General features: G+C 32.9%; 1 protein-coding gene across 1 annotated transcript in view; it reads left to right on the plus strand.

Moving 5' to 3' along the window:
- The window catches only part of ANKRD7 (ankyrin repeat domain 7), a 137230-nt gene extending 118181 nt beyond the window's left edge, over positions 1-19049 (plus strand). The window contains 1 exon segment of the mRNA XM_035254214.3: positions 18927-19049. Coding sequence (XP_035110105.1) covers positions 18927-19006 — 80 coding nt within the window. The 3' untranslated portion in view covers positions 19007-19049.
- The last annotated feature ends 1841 nt before the right edge of the window (positions 19050-20890 follow it).

A 20890-nucleotide genomic window follows, 5' to 3' on the forward strand; every position in this document is an offset into this window, starting at 1 on the left:
TGTGACAGGGAAAATTTTTGTTACTAAAATCTCCAGCAACTCTCTGAGAAGGTGGGTCTTGGTAGCTGGAGAATTCTGAAAGTAGAAGTGGAAAGAAGCTAAAATGCTCATCGGGAAAAGATAAGAAATCAAGAAACCTGAAAATGATTCAGTAGTGAGCAAAGAGAAAAACAGGGGAGAGGGAGAATATGTTCAAAGGGATTTGAGAAATTTGCTCCACACACACAATGCAAATTACTCTGAAGATACTGTGTTAGAAAAAATATACAAGGCCCTTTTCTACACTATTTTAAAGTATATACACCGTCTCAATATTCGCTGTCTTGTAAAATACAAAAATTCTATTTTTACGCAGTTTCAGAAAATATAAATACTCTAATTTAACCCAAATGTTAAAAAAAATTACTCTGAAGACGCTCTGATAGAAAAAATATACAATGCAATTTTCTACTATGTTTTAAAGTATATGCACCGACTCAATATACTCTATCTTGTAAAATATGGAAATTCTAATTTTATGCGGTTACAGAATATATACATACTCTTTTTTAACACAAATGTTAAACACAAAATTACTAAAAATATAAATATTCTTTGTACCCTAACGTTAAAAACAAAATTGCTCTGAAGACAGTCTGTTAGAAAAAATATACAATGCCCCTTTCTATTCGGTTTTAAAGTATATACACCATCTCCATATTCCCTCTTGTAAAACATGGAAATTCTATTATTACGTGGTTAGAGAAAATATAAGTATTTCCTTTTGACTTCAATGTTAAAAACCAAATTACTCTGAACACACTCTGTTAGAAAAAATACACAATGCTTTTTATTACTCTCTTTTTTAGTATATACACAATCTCAATATTCTCTCACATGAAAAATACCAAAATTTTAAATTTACGAGGTTAGACACAAATATAAATATTCTCTATGCACCCCAAAGTAAAAAACAAAATTGCGCGGAAGATACTTTGTTAGAAATAATATACAATGCTTTTTTCTACTCTCTTATGGTGTATATATACCATCTAAATATTCTCTCTCATGTAAAATACTGAAAATCTAAGTTTACGCTGTTAGAAAAAAATACAAATATTCTCTTTGTACCCCAATGTTATAAGCAAAATTGCTCGGAAGATAATCTGTTAGAAAAAATATACAATGCCCTCTTCTACATACTTTTGGAGTATATACACCATCTCAATATTCTCTCTCATGTAAAATACCAAAATTCTAATTTTACGTGAATAAAAAAACATATAAATATAATCTATGTACCCCAGTGTTGAAAGCAAAATTGCTCTGACGCTAATCTGTTAGAAAAAATATACAATGTCCTTTTCTACTCTCTTTTGGAGTATATACACCAAATCAATATGCTGTCTCATGTAAAATATTAAAATTCTAAATTTATGCGGTTAAAAAAATATATTAATATTATCTATGTACCACAATGTTAAAAGCAAAATTGCTCTGAAAAAAATCTGTTCGAAAAAATATACAATGCCCTTTTCTACTCTCTTTTGGAGTATATACACCATCTCAATATGCTCTCTCATGTAAAATATTTAAATTCTCAATTTACGTGGTTACAAAAAATATATTTTCTATGTACACAAACATTAAAAGAAAAATTGCACATAATATAGTGTGTTAGAGAAAATATACAATGCCCTTTTTTACTCCCTTTTGGAGTATATACACCAACTCAATTTGCTCTCTCATGTAAAATACCAAAATTCTAAATTTACGTGAATAGAAAAAAATATAAATATTATCTAGGTAGCTCAATGTTAAAAGAAAAATTGCTCTGAATATAATCTGTAAGAAAAAAATACAATGCCCTTTTCTACTCTGATTTGGAGTATATACAGCAACTCAATATGCTCTCTAATGTAAAATATGAAAATTTTAAATTTACACAGTTCCAAAAATATACAAATATTATCTATGTACCCCAATTTTAAAAGCAAAATGCTCTGAAGATAGTCTGTTAGAAAAAAATCTACAATGCCGTTTCCTAAATACTTCTGGAGTATAGACACCATCTCAATATTCTCTCTCATATAAAATACCGAAATTCTAATTTTACACAGATAAAAATTTAAATATTATCTATGTACCCCAATGTTAAAAGCAAAATTGCTCTGAATATAGTCTGTCAAAAAAACTAATACAATGCTTTTTTCTAATATTTTTTGGAGTATATACACCAATTCAATATGCTCTCTCAGGTAAAACACCGAAATTCTAAATTTATGCGAATAGAAAAAAACATAAATATTATCTATGCACACCAATGTTAAAAGCAAAATTTCTCTGCAGATAATCTGCTAGAAAAAATATACAATGCCCTATTCTACTCTCCTTTGGAGTATATACACCATCTCATTATGCTCTCTCATGTAAAATATTGATATTCTAAATTTAAGCGGTTACAAAAAAATATAATTATTATCTATGTACACCAATGTTAAAAGCAAAAGGCTCTAAAGATAATCTGTTAGGGAAAATATACAATGCCCTTCTCTACATTCTTTTGAATTATATACACCATCTCAATATGCTCTCTCACGTAAAATACCGAAATTCTAAATTTACGTGGATAAAAATATAAATATGATCTATGTACCTCAATGTTAAAAGAAAAATTGCTCTGAATATAATATGGGAGAAAAAATATACAATGCCTTTTTTTACTATTTTTTGGAGTATATACACCAACTCAGTATGCTCTCTCCTGTAAAATACCGAAATTCTAATTTTACACGAATAGAAAAAAATCTAAATATTATCTAGGTACCCCAATGCTAAAAGCAAAATTGCTCTGAATATTATCTGTTAGAGAAAATTTACAATGCCCTTTTCTACTCTTCTTTGGAGTATATACACCAACTCAATATGCTCTCTCATGTAAAATACCGAATTTCTAAATTTAAGCGAATAGAAAAAAATCTAAATATAATCTAGGTACCCCAATGTTAAAAGCAAAATTGCTCTGAGTATAATCTGTCAGAAAAAATATACGATGCCCTTTTCTACTCTGTTTTGGAGTATATACTCCAACTCAATATGCTCTCTCAGTAAAATACCGAAATTCTAAATTTAAGCGAATAAAAAATACTCTAAATATTATCTAGGTAAACCAATGTTAAAAGCAAAATTGCTCTGATTATAATCTGTCAGAAAAAATATACGATGCCCTTTTCTACTCTGTTTTGAAGTATATCCACCAATTCAATGTGCTCTCTCATGTAAAATACCGAAATTCTAATTTTCCGAGAATAGGAATCATCTAATATTCCGAGAATAGTATCATCTAGGTACTCCAATGTTAAAAGAAAATTTTCTCTGAGTATAATCTGTCAGAAAAAATATACAATGCCCTTTTCTACTCTGTTTTGGAGTATATACACCAACTCAATATGCTCTCCCATGTAAAATACCGAAATTCTAATTTTCGGCGAATAGAAAAAAATTTAAATATTATCTAGGTACCCCAATGTTAAAAGCAAAATTGCTCTGAGTATAACCTGTCAAAAAAATATACAATGCCTTTTTCTACTCTGTTTTTGAGTATGTACACCAACTCAATATGATCTCTCAGTAAAATACCAAAATTCTAATTATTCCCGAATAGAAAATAATCTAAATATTATTTAGGTACACCAATGTTCAAAGCAAAATTGCTCTGATTATACTCTGACAGAAAGAATACACAATGCCCTTTTCTACTCTGTTTTGGAGTATACACAGCAACTCAATATGCTCTCTCATGTAAAATACCGAAATTCAAATTTTCCGCGCATAGAAAAAAATCTAAATATTATCTAGGTACCCCAATGTTAAAAGCAAAATTGCTCTGAGTATAATCTGTAAGAAAAAATATACAATGTCCTTTTCTACTCTGTTTTGGAGTATATACACCAACTCAATATTCTCTCCCATGTAAAATACCAAAATTCTAATTTTCGGCGAATAGAAAAAAATTTAAATATTATCTATGTATCCCAATGTTAAAAGTAAAATTGCTCTGAGTATAATCTGTCAGAAAAAATATACAATGCCCTTTTCTACTTTGTTTTGGAGTATATACTCCAACTCAATATGTTCTCTCATGTAAAATAAAGAAATTCTAATTTTAAGCAAATAGAAAACAATCTAAATATTATATAGGTATCCCAATGTTAAAAGCAAAATTGCTCTGATTATAATCTGTCAGAAAAAATATACGATGCCCTTTTCTACTCTGTTTTGAAGTACATCCACCAATTCAATATGCTCTCTCATGTAAAATACCGAAATTCTAATTTTCCGAGAATAGGAAAAAATCTAAATATCATCTAGGTACTCCAATGTTAAAAGAAAATTTGCTCTGAGTATAATCTGTCAGAAAAAATATACAATGCCCTTTTTTCTCTGTTTTGGAGTATATACACCAACTCAATATGCTCTCTCATGTAAAATAACGAAATTCTAATTTTACGCAAATAGAAAAAAATCTAACTATTATCTAGGTACCCCAATGTTAAAAGCAAAATTGCTCTGAGTATAATCTCTCAGAAAAAGTATACAATGCCCTTTTCTACTCTGTTTTCGAGTATATACACCAACTCAATATGCTGTCTGATGTAAAATACCGAAATTCTAATTTTCCGCGAATAGAAAAATATCTAAATATTATCTAGGTACCCCAATGTTTAAAGCAAAAATTCTCTGAGTATAATCTGTCAGAATAAATATACAATGCCCTTTTCTACTCTTTTTTGGAGTATATACACCAACTCAATATGCTCTCTCTTGTAAAATACAGAAATTCTAATTCTACGCGAATAGAAAAAAATCTCAATATTATCTAGGTACCCCAATGAAAAAGAAAAATTGCTCTGAGTATAGTCTGTCAGAAAAAATATACAATGCCCTTTTCTACTGTGTATTGGAGTATATACACCAACTCAATATGCTCTCTCATGTAAAATACAGAAATTCTAATTTTACGCGAATAGAAAAAAATCGAAATATTATCTAGGTACCCCAATGTTAAAAGCAAAATTCCTCTGACTACAATATGTCATAAAATATATACTATGCCCTTTTCTACTTTGTTTTGGAGTATATACACCAACTCAATATGCTCTCTCATGTAAAATACCGAAATTCTAATTTTACGCGAATAGAAAAAAATCTAAATATTATCTACATACCCCAATGTTAAAAGAAAAATGGCACTGAGTGTAATCTGTCAGAAAAAATATACAATGCTATTTTCTAATATGTTTTGGAGTATATACACCAACTCAATATGCTCTCTCATGTAAAATACCGAAATTCTAATTTTACGTGAATGGAAAAAAATCTAAATATTATCAAGGTACCCCAATGTTAAAAGCAAAATTGCTCTGATTATAATCAGTCAGAAAATATATACAATGGCCTTTTCTACTTTGTTTTGGAGTATATACATCAACTCAATATGCTCTCTCATGTAAAATATTGAAATTCTAATTTTACACGAGTAGAAAAAAATCTAAATATTATATAGGTACCCCAATGTTCAAAGAAAAATTTCTCTGAATATAATCTGTCAAAAAAATATAAAATGACCATTTCTACTTTGTTTTGAGAATATACACCAACTCAATATGCTCTCTCATGTAAAATACCGAAATTCTAATTTTCCACGAATAGAAAAAAATCTAAATATTATCTAGGTACCCCAATGTTAAAAGCAAAATTGCTCTGAATATAATAGTTCAGCGAAAATATAAAATGCCCTTTTCTACTTTGTTTTAGGGTATATACACCAATTCAACATGCTCTTTCATGTAAAATACCAAAATTCTAATTTTATGCGAATAGAAAAAAATGTAAATATTATCTAGGTACCCCAGTGTTAAAAGCAAAATTGCTCTGAATATAATGGTTCAGAAAAAATATACAATGCCCTTTTCTACTCTGTTTTGGAGTATATACAGCAACTCAATATGCTCTCTCATGTAAAATACCGAAATTCTAATTTTACGCGAATAGAAAAAAATCTAACTATTATCTATGTACCCCAGTGTTAAAAGAAAATTGCTCTGACTATAATCTGTCAGAAAAAATATACAATGGTTTTTTCTACTCTGTTTTGTAGTATGTATACCAACACAATATGCTCTCTCTTGTAACATATTGAAATTCTAATTTTACGCGAATTGAAAAAAATCTAAATATTATCTAGGTACTCCAATGTTAAAAGCAAAATTGCTCTGAATATAATCTGTCAGAAATAATACACAATGCCCTTTTCAACTCTGTATTAAATTATATACACCAACTCAATATGCTCTCTCATGTAAAATACCGAAATTCTATTTTTCCGCGAATAGAAAAAATCTAAATATTATCTAGGTACCCCAATGTTAAAAGCCAAATTTCTCTGAATATAATAGTTCAGAAAAAATATACAATGCCCTTTTCAACTCTGATTTGGAGTATATACACCAACTCAATATGCTCTCTCATGTAAAATACCGAAATTCTAATTTTACGTGAATAGAAAAAATCTAAATATTATCTAGGTATTACAATGTTAAGAGCAAACTTGCTATTTTCTACTCTGTTTGGGAGTATATACTCCCACTCAATATGCTATCTCATATAAAATACAAAAATTCTAATTTTACGCGAATAAAATAAAATATAAATATTATCTAGGTACCCCAATATTAAAAGCAAAATTGCTCTGAATATCGTCTGTCATAAAAAATATACAATGCCGTTTCTACTTCGTTTTGGAGTATATACACAAACTCATTTTGCTCTCTCATGTAAAATAAAGAAATTCTAATTTTACGTGAATAGAAAGAGATCTAAATATTATCTAGGTATTCCAATGTTAAAAGCAAAATTGCTCTGAATATAATCTGTCAGAGAAAATATACAATGCTCTTTTCTACTCTGTTTTGGAGTATATACACCAACTCAATATGCTCTCTCATGTAAAATACCGAAATTCTAATTTTACGCGAAGAGAAAAAAATCTAAATATTATCTAGGTACCCCAGTGTTAAAAGCAAAATTGCTCAAAATGTAATAGTCTAGAAAAAATACATAATGCCCTTTTCTACTCTGTTTTGGAGTATATACAACAACTCAATATGCTCTCTCATGTAAAATACCGAAACTCAAATTTTACGTGAAAAGAAAAAAATCTAAATATTATCTAGGTACCCCAATCTTAAAAGCGAAATTGCTCTGAATATAGTAGTTCAGAAAAAATATACAATGCCCTTTTCTACTCTGTTTTGGAATATATACACAAACTCAATATGCTCTCTCATGTAAAATACCGAAATTCTAATTTTACGCGAATAGAAAAGAATCTAAATATTATCTATGTACCCCAATGTTAAAAGCAAAAATGCTCTGAATATAATAGTTCAGAAAAAATATACAATGCCCTTTTCTACTCTGTTTTGGAGTATATAAACCAATTCAATATGCTCTCTCATGTAAAATACCGAAATTCTAATTTTTCGCGAATAGAAAAAAATCTAAATATTATCTCGGTACCCCAATTTGAAAAGCAAAATTGCTCTGAGTATAATCTGTCAGAAGAAATATACAATGCCCTTTTCTACTCTGTTTTGGAGTATATACACCAACTCAATATGCTCTCTCATGTAAAATAATGAAATTCTAATTTTATGCGAATAGAAAAAAATCTAAGTATTATCTATCTACCCCAATGTTAAAAGAAAATTGCTCTGATTATAATCTGTCGGAAAAAATATACAATGCCCTTTTCTACTCTGTTTTGGAGTATATAAACCAACTCAATATGCTCTCTCATGTAAAATACCGAAATTCTAATTTTACGTGAATAGAAAAAAAATCTAAATATTATCTAGGTACCCCAATGTTAAAAGCAAAATTGATCTGAATATAATAGTTCAGAAAAAATTTATAATTCCCTTTTCTACTCTGTTTTGTAGTATATACACCAACTTAATATGCTCTCTCATGTAAAATACCGAAATTCTAATTTTACGTGTATAGAAAATAATCTAAATATTATCTATGTATTCCAATGTTAAAAGCAAAATTGCTATGAGTATAATCTGTCAGAAAAAATATACAATGCCCTTTTCTACTCTGTTTTGGAGTATATAAACCAACTCAATATGCTCTCTCATGTAAAATACCGAAATTCTAATTTTACGCAAATAGAAAAAAATCTAAATATTATCTAGGTACCCCAATGTTAAAAGCAAAATTGATCTGAATATAATAGTTCAGAAAAAATTTACAATTCCCTTTTCTACTCTGTTTTGCACTATATACACCAACTTAATATGCTCTCTCATGTAAAATACCGAAATTCTAATTTTATGCGTATAGAAAATAATCTAAATATTATCTATGTATTCCAATGTTAAAAGCAAAATTGCTCTGAGTATAATCTGTCATAAAAAATATACAATGCCCTTTTCTACTCTGTTTTGGAGTATATACACCAACTCAATATGCTCTCACATGTAAAATACTGAAATTCTAATTTTCCGCGAATAGAAAAAAATCTAAATATTATCTAGGTACTTTAATGTTAAAGCAAAATTGCTCTGACTATAATCTGTCAGAATATATATACAATGCCTTTTTCTACTCTGTTTTGTGGTATACACACCAACTCAATATGGTCTCTCATGTAACATTCCGAAATTCTAATTTTACTCGGATAAAAAATAATCTAAATATTATCTAGGTACCCCAATGTTAAAAGAAAAATTGCTCTGAATATTATCTGTCAGAAAAAATATACAATAACTTTTTCTACTCTGTGTTGTAGTATATACACCAACTCAATATGCTCTCTCATGTAAAATACCGAAATTCTAATTTTACGTGAATAGAAAAAAATCAAAATATTATCTAGGTACCCCAATGTTAAAAGCAAAATTGCTCTGAATATAGTAGTTCAGAGAAAATATACAATGCCCTTTTCTACTCTGTTTTGAAGTATATACACCAACTCAATATGCTCTTTCATGTAAAATACCGAAATTCTAATATTACTCTAAGTATCTCATAAAGCGCCAAGACCCCTTTGATGTTGTTTTTAATAACTAGGGGATTACAGATGACATTACTCACGATATGACTGCGGCTGTTTTCCGGTCCTGTGATAGTTTCTAATATCCAGAGATGGAGAGGAGAATGTTTCTGCCCATAGGCAAATCCTGTGAATACGGCAAGAGGAGTACACCGTGCTGTGATATGGTCACTAATGTAAACAAGTAAACAATTATATTGAATTACATATTGCAAGGTGTTAACCTTCCCTATGATTTTCATTCTAATTTCAAGGGGGGTCAGGAGGACATTTTTGTCAAAATTGCGGAGGTGTAACTACAGCTATTGCCTACTATATAATAAAAAAGAATAAAATTCTCATTTACATGTGATATGGTTGCCAGTATCATATTACACCACATTTTCAAAATAGCTGGGCCCCAGCAGCTGTGGGCATAGCAGCCAAGCGAGGGTGTCCCTATGCAACCAGGTTGGGCATTGGGGCTGCTAGGGGCCCTTTGTGGTTTGTCTGGGGGCTGCTACGGGCCCTCTGGTGGTGGCTGTGGTAACAGCCACATAGCCAGAGGGTCCCTCAGCATCCAGGGAGGGCCTGGCGGCTGCTACTGACACTCTGGCAGGGGCTATTGGCACAGCCACCTAACCAGGGGTTCCCTACGTAGCCAGGGTGGGGCTGGAAGCTGCTATAGGCCCTTTGGCGGGAGGTGTGGGGATAGCCTGCTCTTCACAGGTACACAGTTTGCACCTATTTCTACATGTGTAGATCATTTACATAATGGGCACATATTTGTACACATGTACATGTTATCACGATAAACATATATGTACATAATATGTGCACAGTAAATATGTACTTTATACGTACCTAATATAAACAATATGTACTTTTTGGTGATATTATGTGATATTTACATATTATTGATTATATATCTTATTGTGATAATATGTATGTTACCACTGAAATTTTAAGAAATGTGCATAGAGTACACTTTATGTACCTATGCATTGTGTACACATTATAGAAATAAATAGGTACATATTTTACAGATTATGTACATTTTTTCTACATGTGTATTTTGTACACACATGTACAGCAGAGTAAATGTACAGACTATACCTATTTTATACATTTATTGTGATATGTCAATAAATGTACACATTATGAGTACATTCTGGGATATAATTTCTAGCATATTAGATAGGAATTACACCGGTGACCAAAGTGGGTTTACACCCAGGTGCGCTCATAGTTTATACATGTACATGTTGTGCATATTATGTACTCATGTACAGAATGTACATCTACATTATATATACATAGGTGTACACAGCATACATATGTACATACTGTGCACACATATGTACACGTGCATATATTGTACATCTGTACATAATGGGTACATGATGTACATGTGTACACATCATATCACAATAAATGTAAATATACATAATGTTTGCAATATGTACGTTTATATTATGTATTATGTTTATTGTGATTATATATGCTGTTGTGATATGATATCATTGTGACATTACACATGTACATATTATACACATTATGTACCTATGCATTGTGCACAGATTATAGAAATATAAAGAAACATATTTTACAGATTATTTACATTTTATTTACTTGTGTATTGGGTACACATATGTACAGCAGAGTAAATGTACAGACTGTACCTACTTTATACATTTATTGTGATATGCCAATAAATGTACACATTATGAGTACATTCTGTGATATTACATTTAGAATATAAGATAGAAATTACTCTGGTTACCAAAGTGGGTGTAAACTTATGTGTGCACATACTTTGTACATGTACATACTGTGCATATTATGTACTTGTGTACAGAAGGTAAATATCTACATTATATGTACGTATGTGTACATAGCGTACATATGTACATACTATGTACATATATCTACACGTGCATTTATTGTACATCCGTACATAATGGGTTCATGCTGTACATGTAAACACATCGTCATACCATAATAAATGTAAATGTACATAATGTGTGAAATACGTACATTTATATTATGTATTACATGTGTATTGTGATTGTATATGCAGTTCTGATATCATTGTGATATTACAAATGTACATATTGTACACATTACGTACATACCTATTGTGTACATATTATGTACACATAAATGTACATATTGTTCAGATTATGTATATTTATTGTACATCTGTATGGTGTACACATATGTACATCACAGTCAACGTACATATGGTACATATTCTGTGCATTGTTTCAGTAAGAGTACACATTATAAGTATATTCTGGGATATGATTTTTAGTATATTAGATAAAAATTACTTTCAATATCAAAGTGGGTATACACTTATGTGTGTCCATTTCGTGATATTATCCATCATATCCTGAGTAGGTATTTCTCTCATTGTGAAAGCAGGTTTACACTCTCTGATTGCTCCAATATCAAGGCAAACTAAAACTCGTCTGTGATGTAGTTAATAATATCCTGAGGACAAAGGATGACCATACCCTGAATATCGCAGGAAGTGTACACCACCACTGTAGTATTGTTTCTAATGTTCAAAAACGGAAAGGATATTACTCCAAATATCTCAGAAAGCACACAAGCCCCCCGTGATATTGTTTCTAATAACTAGAGAATTACAGATGACATTACCCACGACGTGACTGGGGCTGTACTCCGGTCCTGGAATATTGTTCCTAATATCCAGAGAAGGAGAGGAAAATGTTGCTGCCCATAGGGAAATACTCTTAATACGGCAAGAGGTGTACACCATGCTTTGATATGGTCACTAATGTAAGCAAGAAAACAATTATATTGATTTAAGCATTGCAAGGAATGAAACTCCCCTATGATTTTAATTCTAATGTCAATGGGGCTGAGGATGACATTTTTGTCAATATGGCAGAGGTGTAACTGGAGCTATTGCCTAATATACAAAAAAACAGAATAAGATTATCATTTTTATATAATATGGTTGCCAGTATCATATTACACCTGATTTGCAAAATAGCTGGGCCTCAGCAGCTGTGGGTAGAGCCCAAAAGCGAGAAGAACCCTAAGCAGCTAGGGTGGGCCTGGGGGCTGCTCTGGGCTTTTTTGTGGGGTCTATGAGCACACCGACCCAGCCAGGGGTCCCTGAGCAGCCATGGTTGGCCTGGGGGCTGCTACGGGCACTCTGGCATGGGCTGTGGGCACAGACACCTAGTCAGGGGGTCCTAAGTAGCCAGGGTGGGCATGGGGGCTGCTACAGGCATTCGAGCAGTGTTTGTGGGCACAGCCCAATTGCCAGGGGGCCTTTAAGCAGCCAGGCTGGGCCTGGGGGCTGCTACAAGGGGGGCTTTGGTAATAGCGTGCTGTGCATCGGTACATAGTTTGCACCTATTACTACATGTGTAAATAGTTTTAATATCGGGCATATATATGTACATGCGTACATATGGTGTTATCACGATAAATTTATATTTACATAATATGTGCAAAATACATATGTACCTAATGCATACCTAATGTGTACAATATGTACTTTTTTGTGATATTAGACAATATATATTACTGTGATTATATATCTTATTGTGATTAAATATATTTTATCACTAATATTTTAAGGAATGTGCATAGTGTACACATTATATACCTATGTATTTTGTACACAATATAGAAATATATAGGTACATATTTTACAGATTATGTACACTTTTTCTACATGTGTACACCTATGCACAGCAGAGTAAATGTTCGGACTGTACCTATTTTATACATTTCTTGTGATATGCCAATAAATGTACACATTATGAGTACATTCTAAAATATAATTTTTACCATATTAGAAATTACTCCATTGACCAAAGTGGGTGTACACCCAGGTGTGTACATAGTTTATACGTGTACATATTGTGCATATTAGGTACTCGTGTACAAAATGTACATGTCAACATGATATGTATTTATGTGTAGTGTACAAATGTACATACTGTGCACACATATGTACATGTGCATATTTTGTACATGTGTACATAATGGGCACATGATGTGCATGTGTACACACCGTGATACCACAATATATGTAAATGTACATGATGTGTGCAATATGTACATTTATATTATGTATTACTTGTGTATTGTGATTTTATATGCTGTTGTGATTATATGATATCATTGTAATATTACAATAAATGTACATATTGCACACATTTCGTACATACCTATTGTGTACACATTATGTACCTGTAATTGCACATATTGTACAGATTATGTACATTTTTGGTGCATCTGTATTGTGTACACATATGTACATAACACTCTATGTACATATGGTACGTATTCTGCACATTGATTGTAACATCTCAATAAGTGTACACATTATGAGTATATTGTGATATATGATTTTTAGTATATTAGATAAAAATTTCTATATCAACGTGGGTATACACCCATGTGTGTCCATTTTTTGATATTATCCATCATATTTTAAGTAGGTATTACTCTCATTTTGAAAGCAAGTGTTCACTCTGATTGTTCCAATATCACAGGCAAAGTACAAGGCTTCTTTAATGTACTACCTAATATCCTGGGGACAAAAGATTATTATACCCTGAATATCGCAGGAAGTGTACACCACCACTGTAGTATCGTGTCTAATATCCAAAAACGGAAAAGATATTACTCCAAGTATCTGATAAAGCACACAAGACCCCCGTGATATTTTTTCTAATAACTAGGGGATTACAGATGACATTACTCACGATATGACTGGGGCTGTCCGCCGGTCCTGTGATATTGTTCCTAATATCCAGAGAACGAGAGGATAATGTTGCTGCCCATAGGCAAATCCTCTGAATATGGCAAGAGGAGTACACTGTGCTCTGATATGGTCACTAATGTAAACAAGAAAACAATTATATTGAATTTAACATTGCAAGGGGTGAAACCCCCTTATGATTTCAATTCTAATGTCCAGGGGTGTGAGGATGACATTTTTGTCAATATGGCAGAGGTGTAACTAGAACTATTGCCTAGTATATAAAAACCCAGAATAACATCATTTCCATATGATATGGTCGCCAGCATCATATTACACCACATTTTCAAAATAGCCGGGCACAGCGCCCTAGCCAGGGGGTCCCTAAGCAGCCAGCGTCAGCCTGGGAGCTGTTGCAGGCCCTCTGGCGGGGAATGTGGTTACAGCCCCCTAGCCAGGGGGTCTTTAAGCAGCCAGGGTGGGCCTTGGGGCTGCTATGAGGGGGGCTGTGGTAATAGCCTGTTCTTCACAGGTACATAGTTTTAATAATGAACACATATTTGTATAAGGGTACACATGGTGTTATGATAAATATTATGTACATATGTGCACAATACATATAGACCTAATGCGTACCTACTGTGTACAATATGTACTTTTTTGTGATATTACATGATATATATATATTACTGTGACTATATGCGTTATTTTGATTATATATATTTTGTCACTGATATTTTAAGGAATGTGCATAGTGTACACATTATGTACCTATACATTGTTTACACATTATAGAAATATGTAGGTACATATTTTACAGAGTATGTACATTTTTTGTACATGTGCATTGTGTACACATATGTACAGCAGGGTAAATGTACAGATTGTACCTATTTTATACATTTATTGCAATATGCCAATAAATGTACACACTATTACTACATTCTGAATTATTATATTTTGTATATTAGATAGAAATTTCTCCGGTTACCAAAGTGGTTGTACACCCAGGTGTGTACATAGTTTATATGTGTACATATTGTGCATAGAATGTACTCGGGAACAGAAGGTACATATCTACATTATATGTACACATGTGTAGTGTACATATGTACATACTGTACCCACATATGTACACTTGCATATATTGTGCATCTGTACATAATGGGTACATGATGTACATGTTTACATATCATCTCACAATAAATGTAAATGTACATAATGTTTGCAATATGTACATTTATATTGATATTACATATTACATGTGTATTGTGATTTTATATGCAGTTGTGATTATATAACATTGTGATATTGCAATAAATGTACATATTGTACACATTATGTGCATACCCATTGTGTGCACATTTTGTACATATATTCGTACAAACGATACAGTTTATGTGCATTTATTGTACATCTGTATTGTGTACATGTATGTACATCACAGTCAATGTACATATGTTACATATTCTGTACATTGAGTGTAATATCTCAATAAGTGTACACATTATGAGTTTTTTCTGGGTTATGACTTTTAGTATATTAGATAAAAATGACTTCCAATATCACAGTGGGTATATACCCATGTGTGTCCATTTTGTGATATTATCCATCATATCCTAAGTAGGTATTTCTCTCACAATGAAAGAAGGTGTACACTCTGTGATTGTTCCAATATTATAGGCAAAGTGCAACGCTTCTGTGATGTAGTTCCTAATATCCCAGGGACAAAGGATGAGTATACTCTTAATATCGCAGGAAGTGTACACCACCACTGTAGTGTTGTTTCTAATATCCAGAAACTAAAAGGATATTACTCAAAATATCTCCAAAAGCACACAAGACCCCCGTTACATTGTTCTTAATAACGAGGGGATTACAGATGACATTGCTCACGATGTGACTGGCGCTGTAAGCCGGTCCTGTGATATTCTTTCTAATATCCAGATAAGGAGAGAAAAATGTTGCTGCCCATAGAGAAATACTCTGAATACTGCAAGAGGTGTACACCGTGCTCTGATATGGTCACTAATGTAAACAAGAAAACAATTATATTGAATTAAACATTGCAAGGGGTGAAACCCTCCTATGCTTTCAATTCTAATGTCAATGGGGTGAGGATGACATTTTTGTCAATATGCCAAATGTGTAACTAGAACTATTGCCTAATATGTAAAGAACCACAATAACATTATCATTTCTGTGTGATATGGTTGCCAGTATCATATTACACCACATTTTCAAAATAGCCAGGCCCCAGCAGCTGTGGGCACAGCGCCCTAGGCAGGGGGTCCCTAAGCAGCCAGTGTGGGCCTGGTAGCTGTTATGGACCCTCTGGCGGGGGCTGTGGGTACAGCCCCCTAGCCAGGGGGTCTTTAAGCAGCCAGGGTGGGCATTGAGGCTGCTATGAGCAGAACTGCAGTAATAGCCTGCTGTGCATAGGTATGTAGTTTGCACCTATTTCTGCATGTGTACATTGTTTAAATAGTAGGCACATATTTGTATACGTGTACATATGGTGTTATCATGATACATATATATTTTCATAATATGTGCACTATACATATGTACCTAATACATACCTAATGTGTACAATATGTACTTTTTGGTGATATTACATGATATATATGTATTAGTGTGATTATATATCTTACTGTGATTATATATATTTTATCACTGATATTTTAAGGAATGTGCATACTGCACACATTATGTACCTATGCATTGTGTACACATAGAAATATATAGGTACATATTTTACAGATTATGTACATTTTTTGTACATGTGCATTGTGTACACCTATGTACAGCAGAGTACATGTACAGATTGTGCCTATTTAATACATTTATCGCAATACGACAATAAATGTACACACTACGACTACATTCTGGGATTTTATATTTAGTATATTAGATAGAAATCTCTCCGGTTACCAAAGTGGGTATACACCTATATGTGTACCGAGTATATACGTGTACATATTGTACATACTGTGTACTCCTGTACAGAAGGTACATATCTACATATGAACATATGTGTAGTGTACATATGTACATACTGTGCACTTATGTACACGTGTATATACCGCAAATCTGCACGTGTGCATGATGTACATGTGTACATATCGTAATATCACAATAAATGTAAATGTATATGTGTGCAATATGTACATTTATATTGATATTATGTATTATATGTGTATTGTGATTATATATGCTGTTGTGATTATATGAAATCATTGTAATATTACAATATATTTACATATTGTACACATTATGTACATACCTATTGTGTACACATTATGTACATATAAATGTACATATTGTACAGATTATGTACATTTTTTGTACATCTGTATTGTGTACACATATGTACATCAGTCAATGTACATATGGTACATATTTTGTACATTGATTGTAATATCCCGATAAGTGTACACATTATGAGTATATTCTGGGATATGATTTATAGTATATAAGAAAAAAGTTACTTCCAATATCAATGTGGGTATACTCGCATGTGTGTCCATTTTGCTGTACCTTCTAATAATCTTTGCCATTGAACATAATAGTGAGAGGTGGTTCTTTTCTCTAACAAGGTTTTCTGTTAATATAACTCAACTCTACTACCTTGTGGCCTCTGTATCTTCCATTGTAAATTGTAATTACCTATAAAAGAGAATATTTTGACATCACGTATCTACCTCTTGGATCCATCAGCCAGAGGCCTAAAATAAAAAAGACATTCACCCCACGAATGGTTATATAGTGGTTGACAACCCCACTTTCTTCTAGGTAAATAATATCCTCTCTTTAACAGTAGCTACTTACAAGATTTGTGCATAAAGAATGTGAATTTTTTATCAGTATCTAGTTTATTCTTACATAAATTTCTAAAATACTGAGAGATTATTCTGATCATTGGTTATGTACTATTTTAATTTAATTTTTTCCTCTCAAATTTTATCTTAACTGCATACTCTACCCTGTTTATAAGACTGCCCTATGGTTAAATTTAGTAGGTAGTAAATTATCCTGAGCACACAGAACGGTTCTTTTTGTAATCAACTCTGAAACATCATTGAAAGAGCAAGGATATGGGAATTAGATTTATCTGGCTTTTATTTCTGGTACTTACTTGCTCTCTGACCTTGGGCAACTTATGTATTGCTCTGAGTCTCATCTTCTTCATCTGTAAAATGATCATAGTAATACCTAATTCATATGCAGCTTGGAAATGTGTAATTTAGTGATTGATATGAAGTTCCTGATACAATTTCTGACAAAATAATAGACACCCCATGAGAGATAACCATAACAATCAGAGTTTATATTCACATTAACTGGGATAAAATTGATCTGAAAATACAGCATAAAAAAGCAGCCAAAAATTCACAAGCATATATTTCGCTTGCCTTTTTATACAGAGCTGGAAAATTTCTCATCATTTTCTCATCCATTGCCTGCAGCACGATCCTTCCAAAACTCCTCCTAAGACCATCTGCCAAGGTGGAACACACTGAACCGCATGTGACTCTGCCTTTTCTGACTATTTTTGCAAGATTTTTCCCATAGAGTATTATTAACAGAAAATGGGGCTGTTATCAAGGTGACTAGGAATGGTGCATTCTCAGTTCAGGCTCTGATGGAATGTCTACTTGATCTGGTGCAACTCCAGCTGTGCTCTTGGCTTTCCTCACTTTTGTGGTTCCGAGAATGCAAATATTCTCCCATGGCTTCCTTATTTTGTCTTTCTCCATGAGGTCTCATTCAAGTATAAACACTCCCTTCAATTTTCTCAACTCATTTTATATTGTCTGAATAACCTTGATAATTTTCCCTTTCCTAAAGCTATAGACCTTCTTTTTGTGTGTAAGAACAGATTACTCACAAATGTTTACTGTCCACTAAACATTTATGTGTAATCAGTCCTTAATTCTACACACAAAATATCATCTCTACCAACATTTTACAACTATAGTCTTTCTATAGAGAACTATGAAAGGAACTTGCTCTAAAGGAGAAACTTCCAAAGCTAAACCACGGGTCTGACAATTTTTAACAATATGTTATTCAGTAAAAATATTTTTTCAGTTAACAGAGAAGAATGCCATGGACAAAACGGCAAAACAGAACTTTTCAGCACTTATTCCTTCACAGAAACATCAATTTGAACAGCCATCCGTGCATCAAAGTGTCTTCAAAAGAGACAAGAAATCCAGGTGAGAGGTTATAGCATGTTTGTGGAGTAGAAAAGTAAGAAAAACTGCATAAAATAGAGTATAAAAGAGAGTTTTCTATTATCTGCATTACCCCGCCCCTAAACCTGGGTAGTGCAGCATGGAAAGAGATACTATGTATGTGCAGAGAGGAGAGTAAATGTAACACCTGACTTCAACATCAACTCCAATGCCAGGCACAATTCAGTGAACTCAACACCAGGCAGGTTTCTATAGCCACAGGCTATGGGACAGACCCTGTCAACCCAAGCTCCAGGCCTTCCCCTATGGCTCTAAGATCCTCCAACCTCCATGGCTCCTATCAACATAGGCTCCAGGCCTTTGCCACAACCAGGCCATTTATGGCTTCCCCAGGCTCCACACTGGTTACTATAGACTTGTAAGTGCCTGGATAAACAAACCTGTACATCTACACAGTGGAATATTATTCAGCAATGAAAGCAATAATCTTTGAATGTGGCTTTTGTTGCAGAAAAAAAGCACGTGAGCTATGAAGCCATTAAAAGACATAGAGGAAACTCAAATACATACTACTAAGTGAAAGAAACCAACCTCAAATGACCACTTACTATATGAATCCAACTATATGACATTCTGGAAAAGGCAAAACTATAGAGACGTCAAAAGGTTCAGTGATTGCTGGGGGTTGAAAAGTGGGGAAGGATAAATGGGCAGAGCACAGAGGATGTTTAGGGCAATGAAACTACTCTGTGTGTTACTATAATGGTAGACACATGCCATTACACCCTTGTCAAAACTCACTGAATATACGACAGCAAGAATGGTCCCTAATGTCAATTATAAACTATGGGTGACAGTGATAAGTAAATGTTGGTTCATCCATTGTAACAAATGTACCTCTCTAGTGAGGAAGGCTGATAGTGGAGGAGGCTGTGCATTTAAGGAGGTGGGAATGTAGGAACTCTCTGTGCTTTCCACTATGCCTCACTATTAACTTTAAACTGCTCTAAAAATAAAGCATATTTTAAAAAAGATTGAGCTGTTGATATAAACCCAATGGCTACTTTGACGTCCAGACATGTTTCTTTTAAAACGCTAATACACCACTTCCTGGAAGAAAATATTTGTTAACAAATTCTTTTCTAGAACAATTATTTTTGTGGGTGTTCCTGTCACAACTATACATAAAAATCAGAATATGCAGCAACATCTTGATACTCTAAAAACACAATACCAAAAACATTAAGAAAATCATTTCTAAATTTGATCTAAGCCAAAATGTGGAGAAGCAAAAGGGAAGAAAATTATTTCTGTATAATGAGATTATAGGCTGTTTCTCCGAACTCCTCTACAGTTTTCAGTATTTTCCAACTTCTATCATGGAGATATATAAATATATAAGTAGATATGTAGATATATAGTCATTAGATATATATTTATATATAATAAATAAACAGATACCATTTTTATTTTTTATTATTTATTTATTTATTTTTTGAGACGGAGTTTCGCTCTTGTTTCGCAGGCTGGAGTGCAATGGCGCGATCTCGGCTCACCGCAACCTCCGCCTCCTGGGTTCAGGCAATTCTCCTGCCTCAGCCTCCTGAGTAGCTGGGATTACAGGCACGCGCCACCATACCCAGCTAATTTTTTGTATTTTTAGTAGAGACAGGGTTTCACCATGTTGACCAGGATGGTCTCGATCTCTTGACCTCGTGATCCACCTGCCTCGGCCTCCCAAAGTGCTGGGATTACAGGCTTGAGCCACCGCGCCCGGCCTACAGATACCATTTTTAAAAGATATATTTACGTATTTTATATATTTATCTAATATATACATGTTCATATATACATCAT

This window comes from Callithrix jacchus, chromosome 11 (genome assembly GCF_049354715.1).
Source record: "Callithrix jacchus isolate 240 chromosome 11, calJac240_pri, whole genome shotgun sequence".
Classification (NCBI taxonomy): domain Eukaryota; kingdom Metazoa; phylum Chordata; class Mammalia; order Primates; family Cebidae; genus Callithrix; species Callithrix jacchus.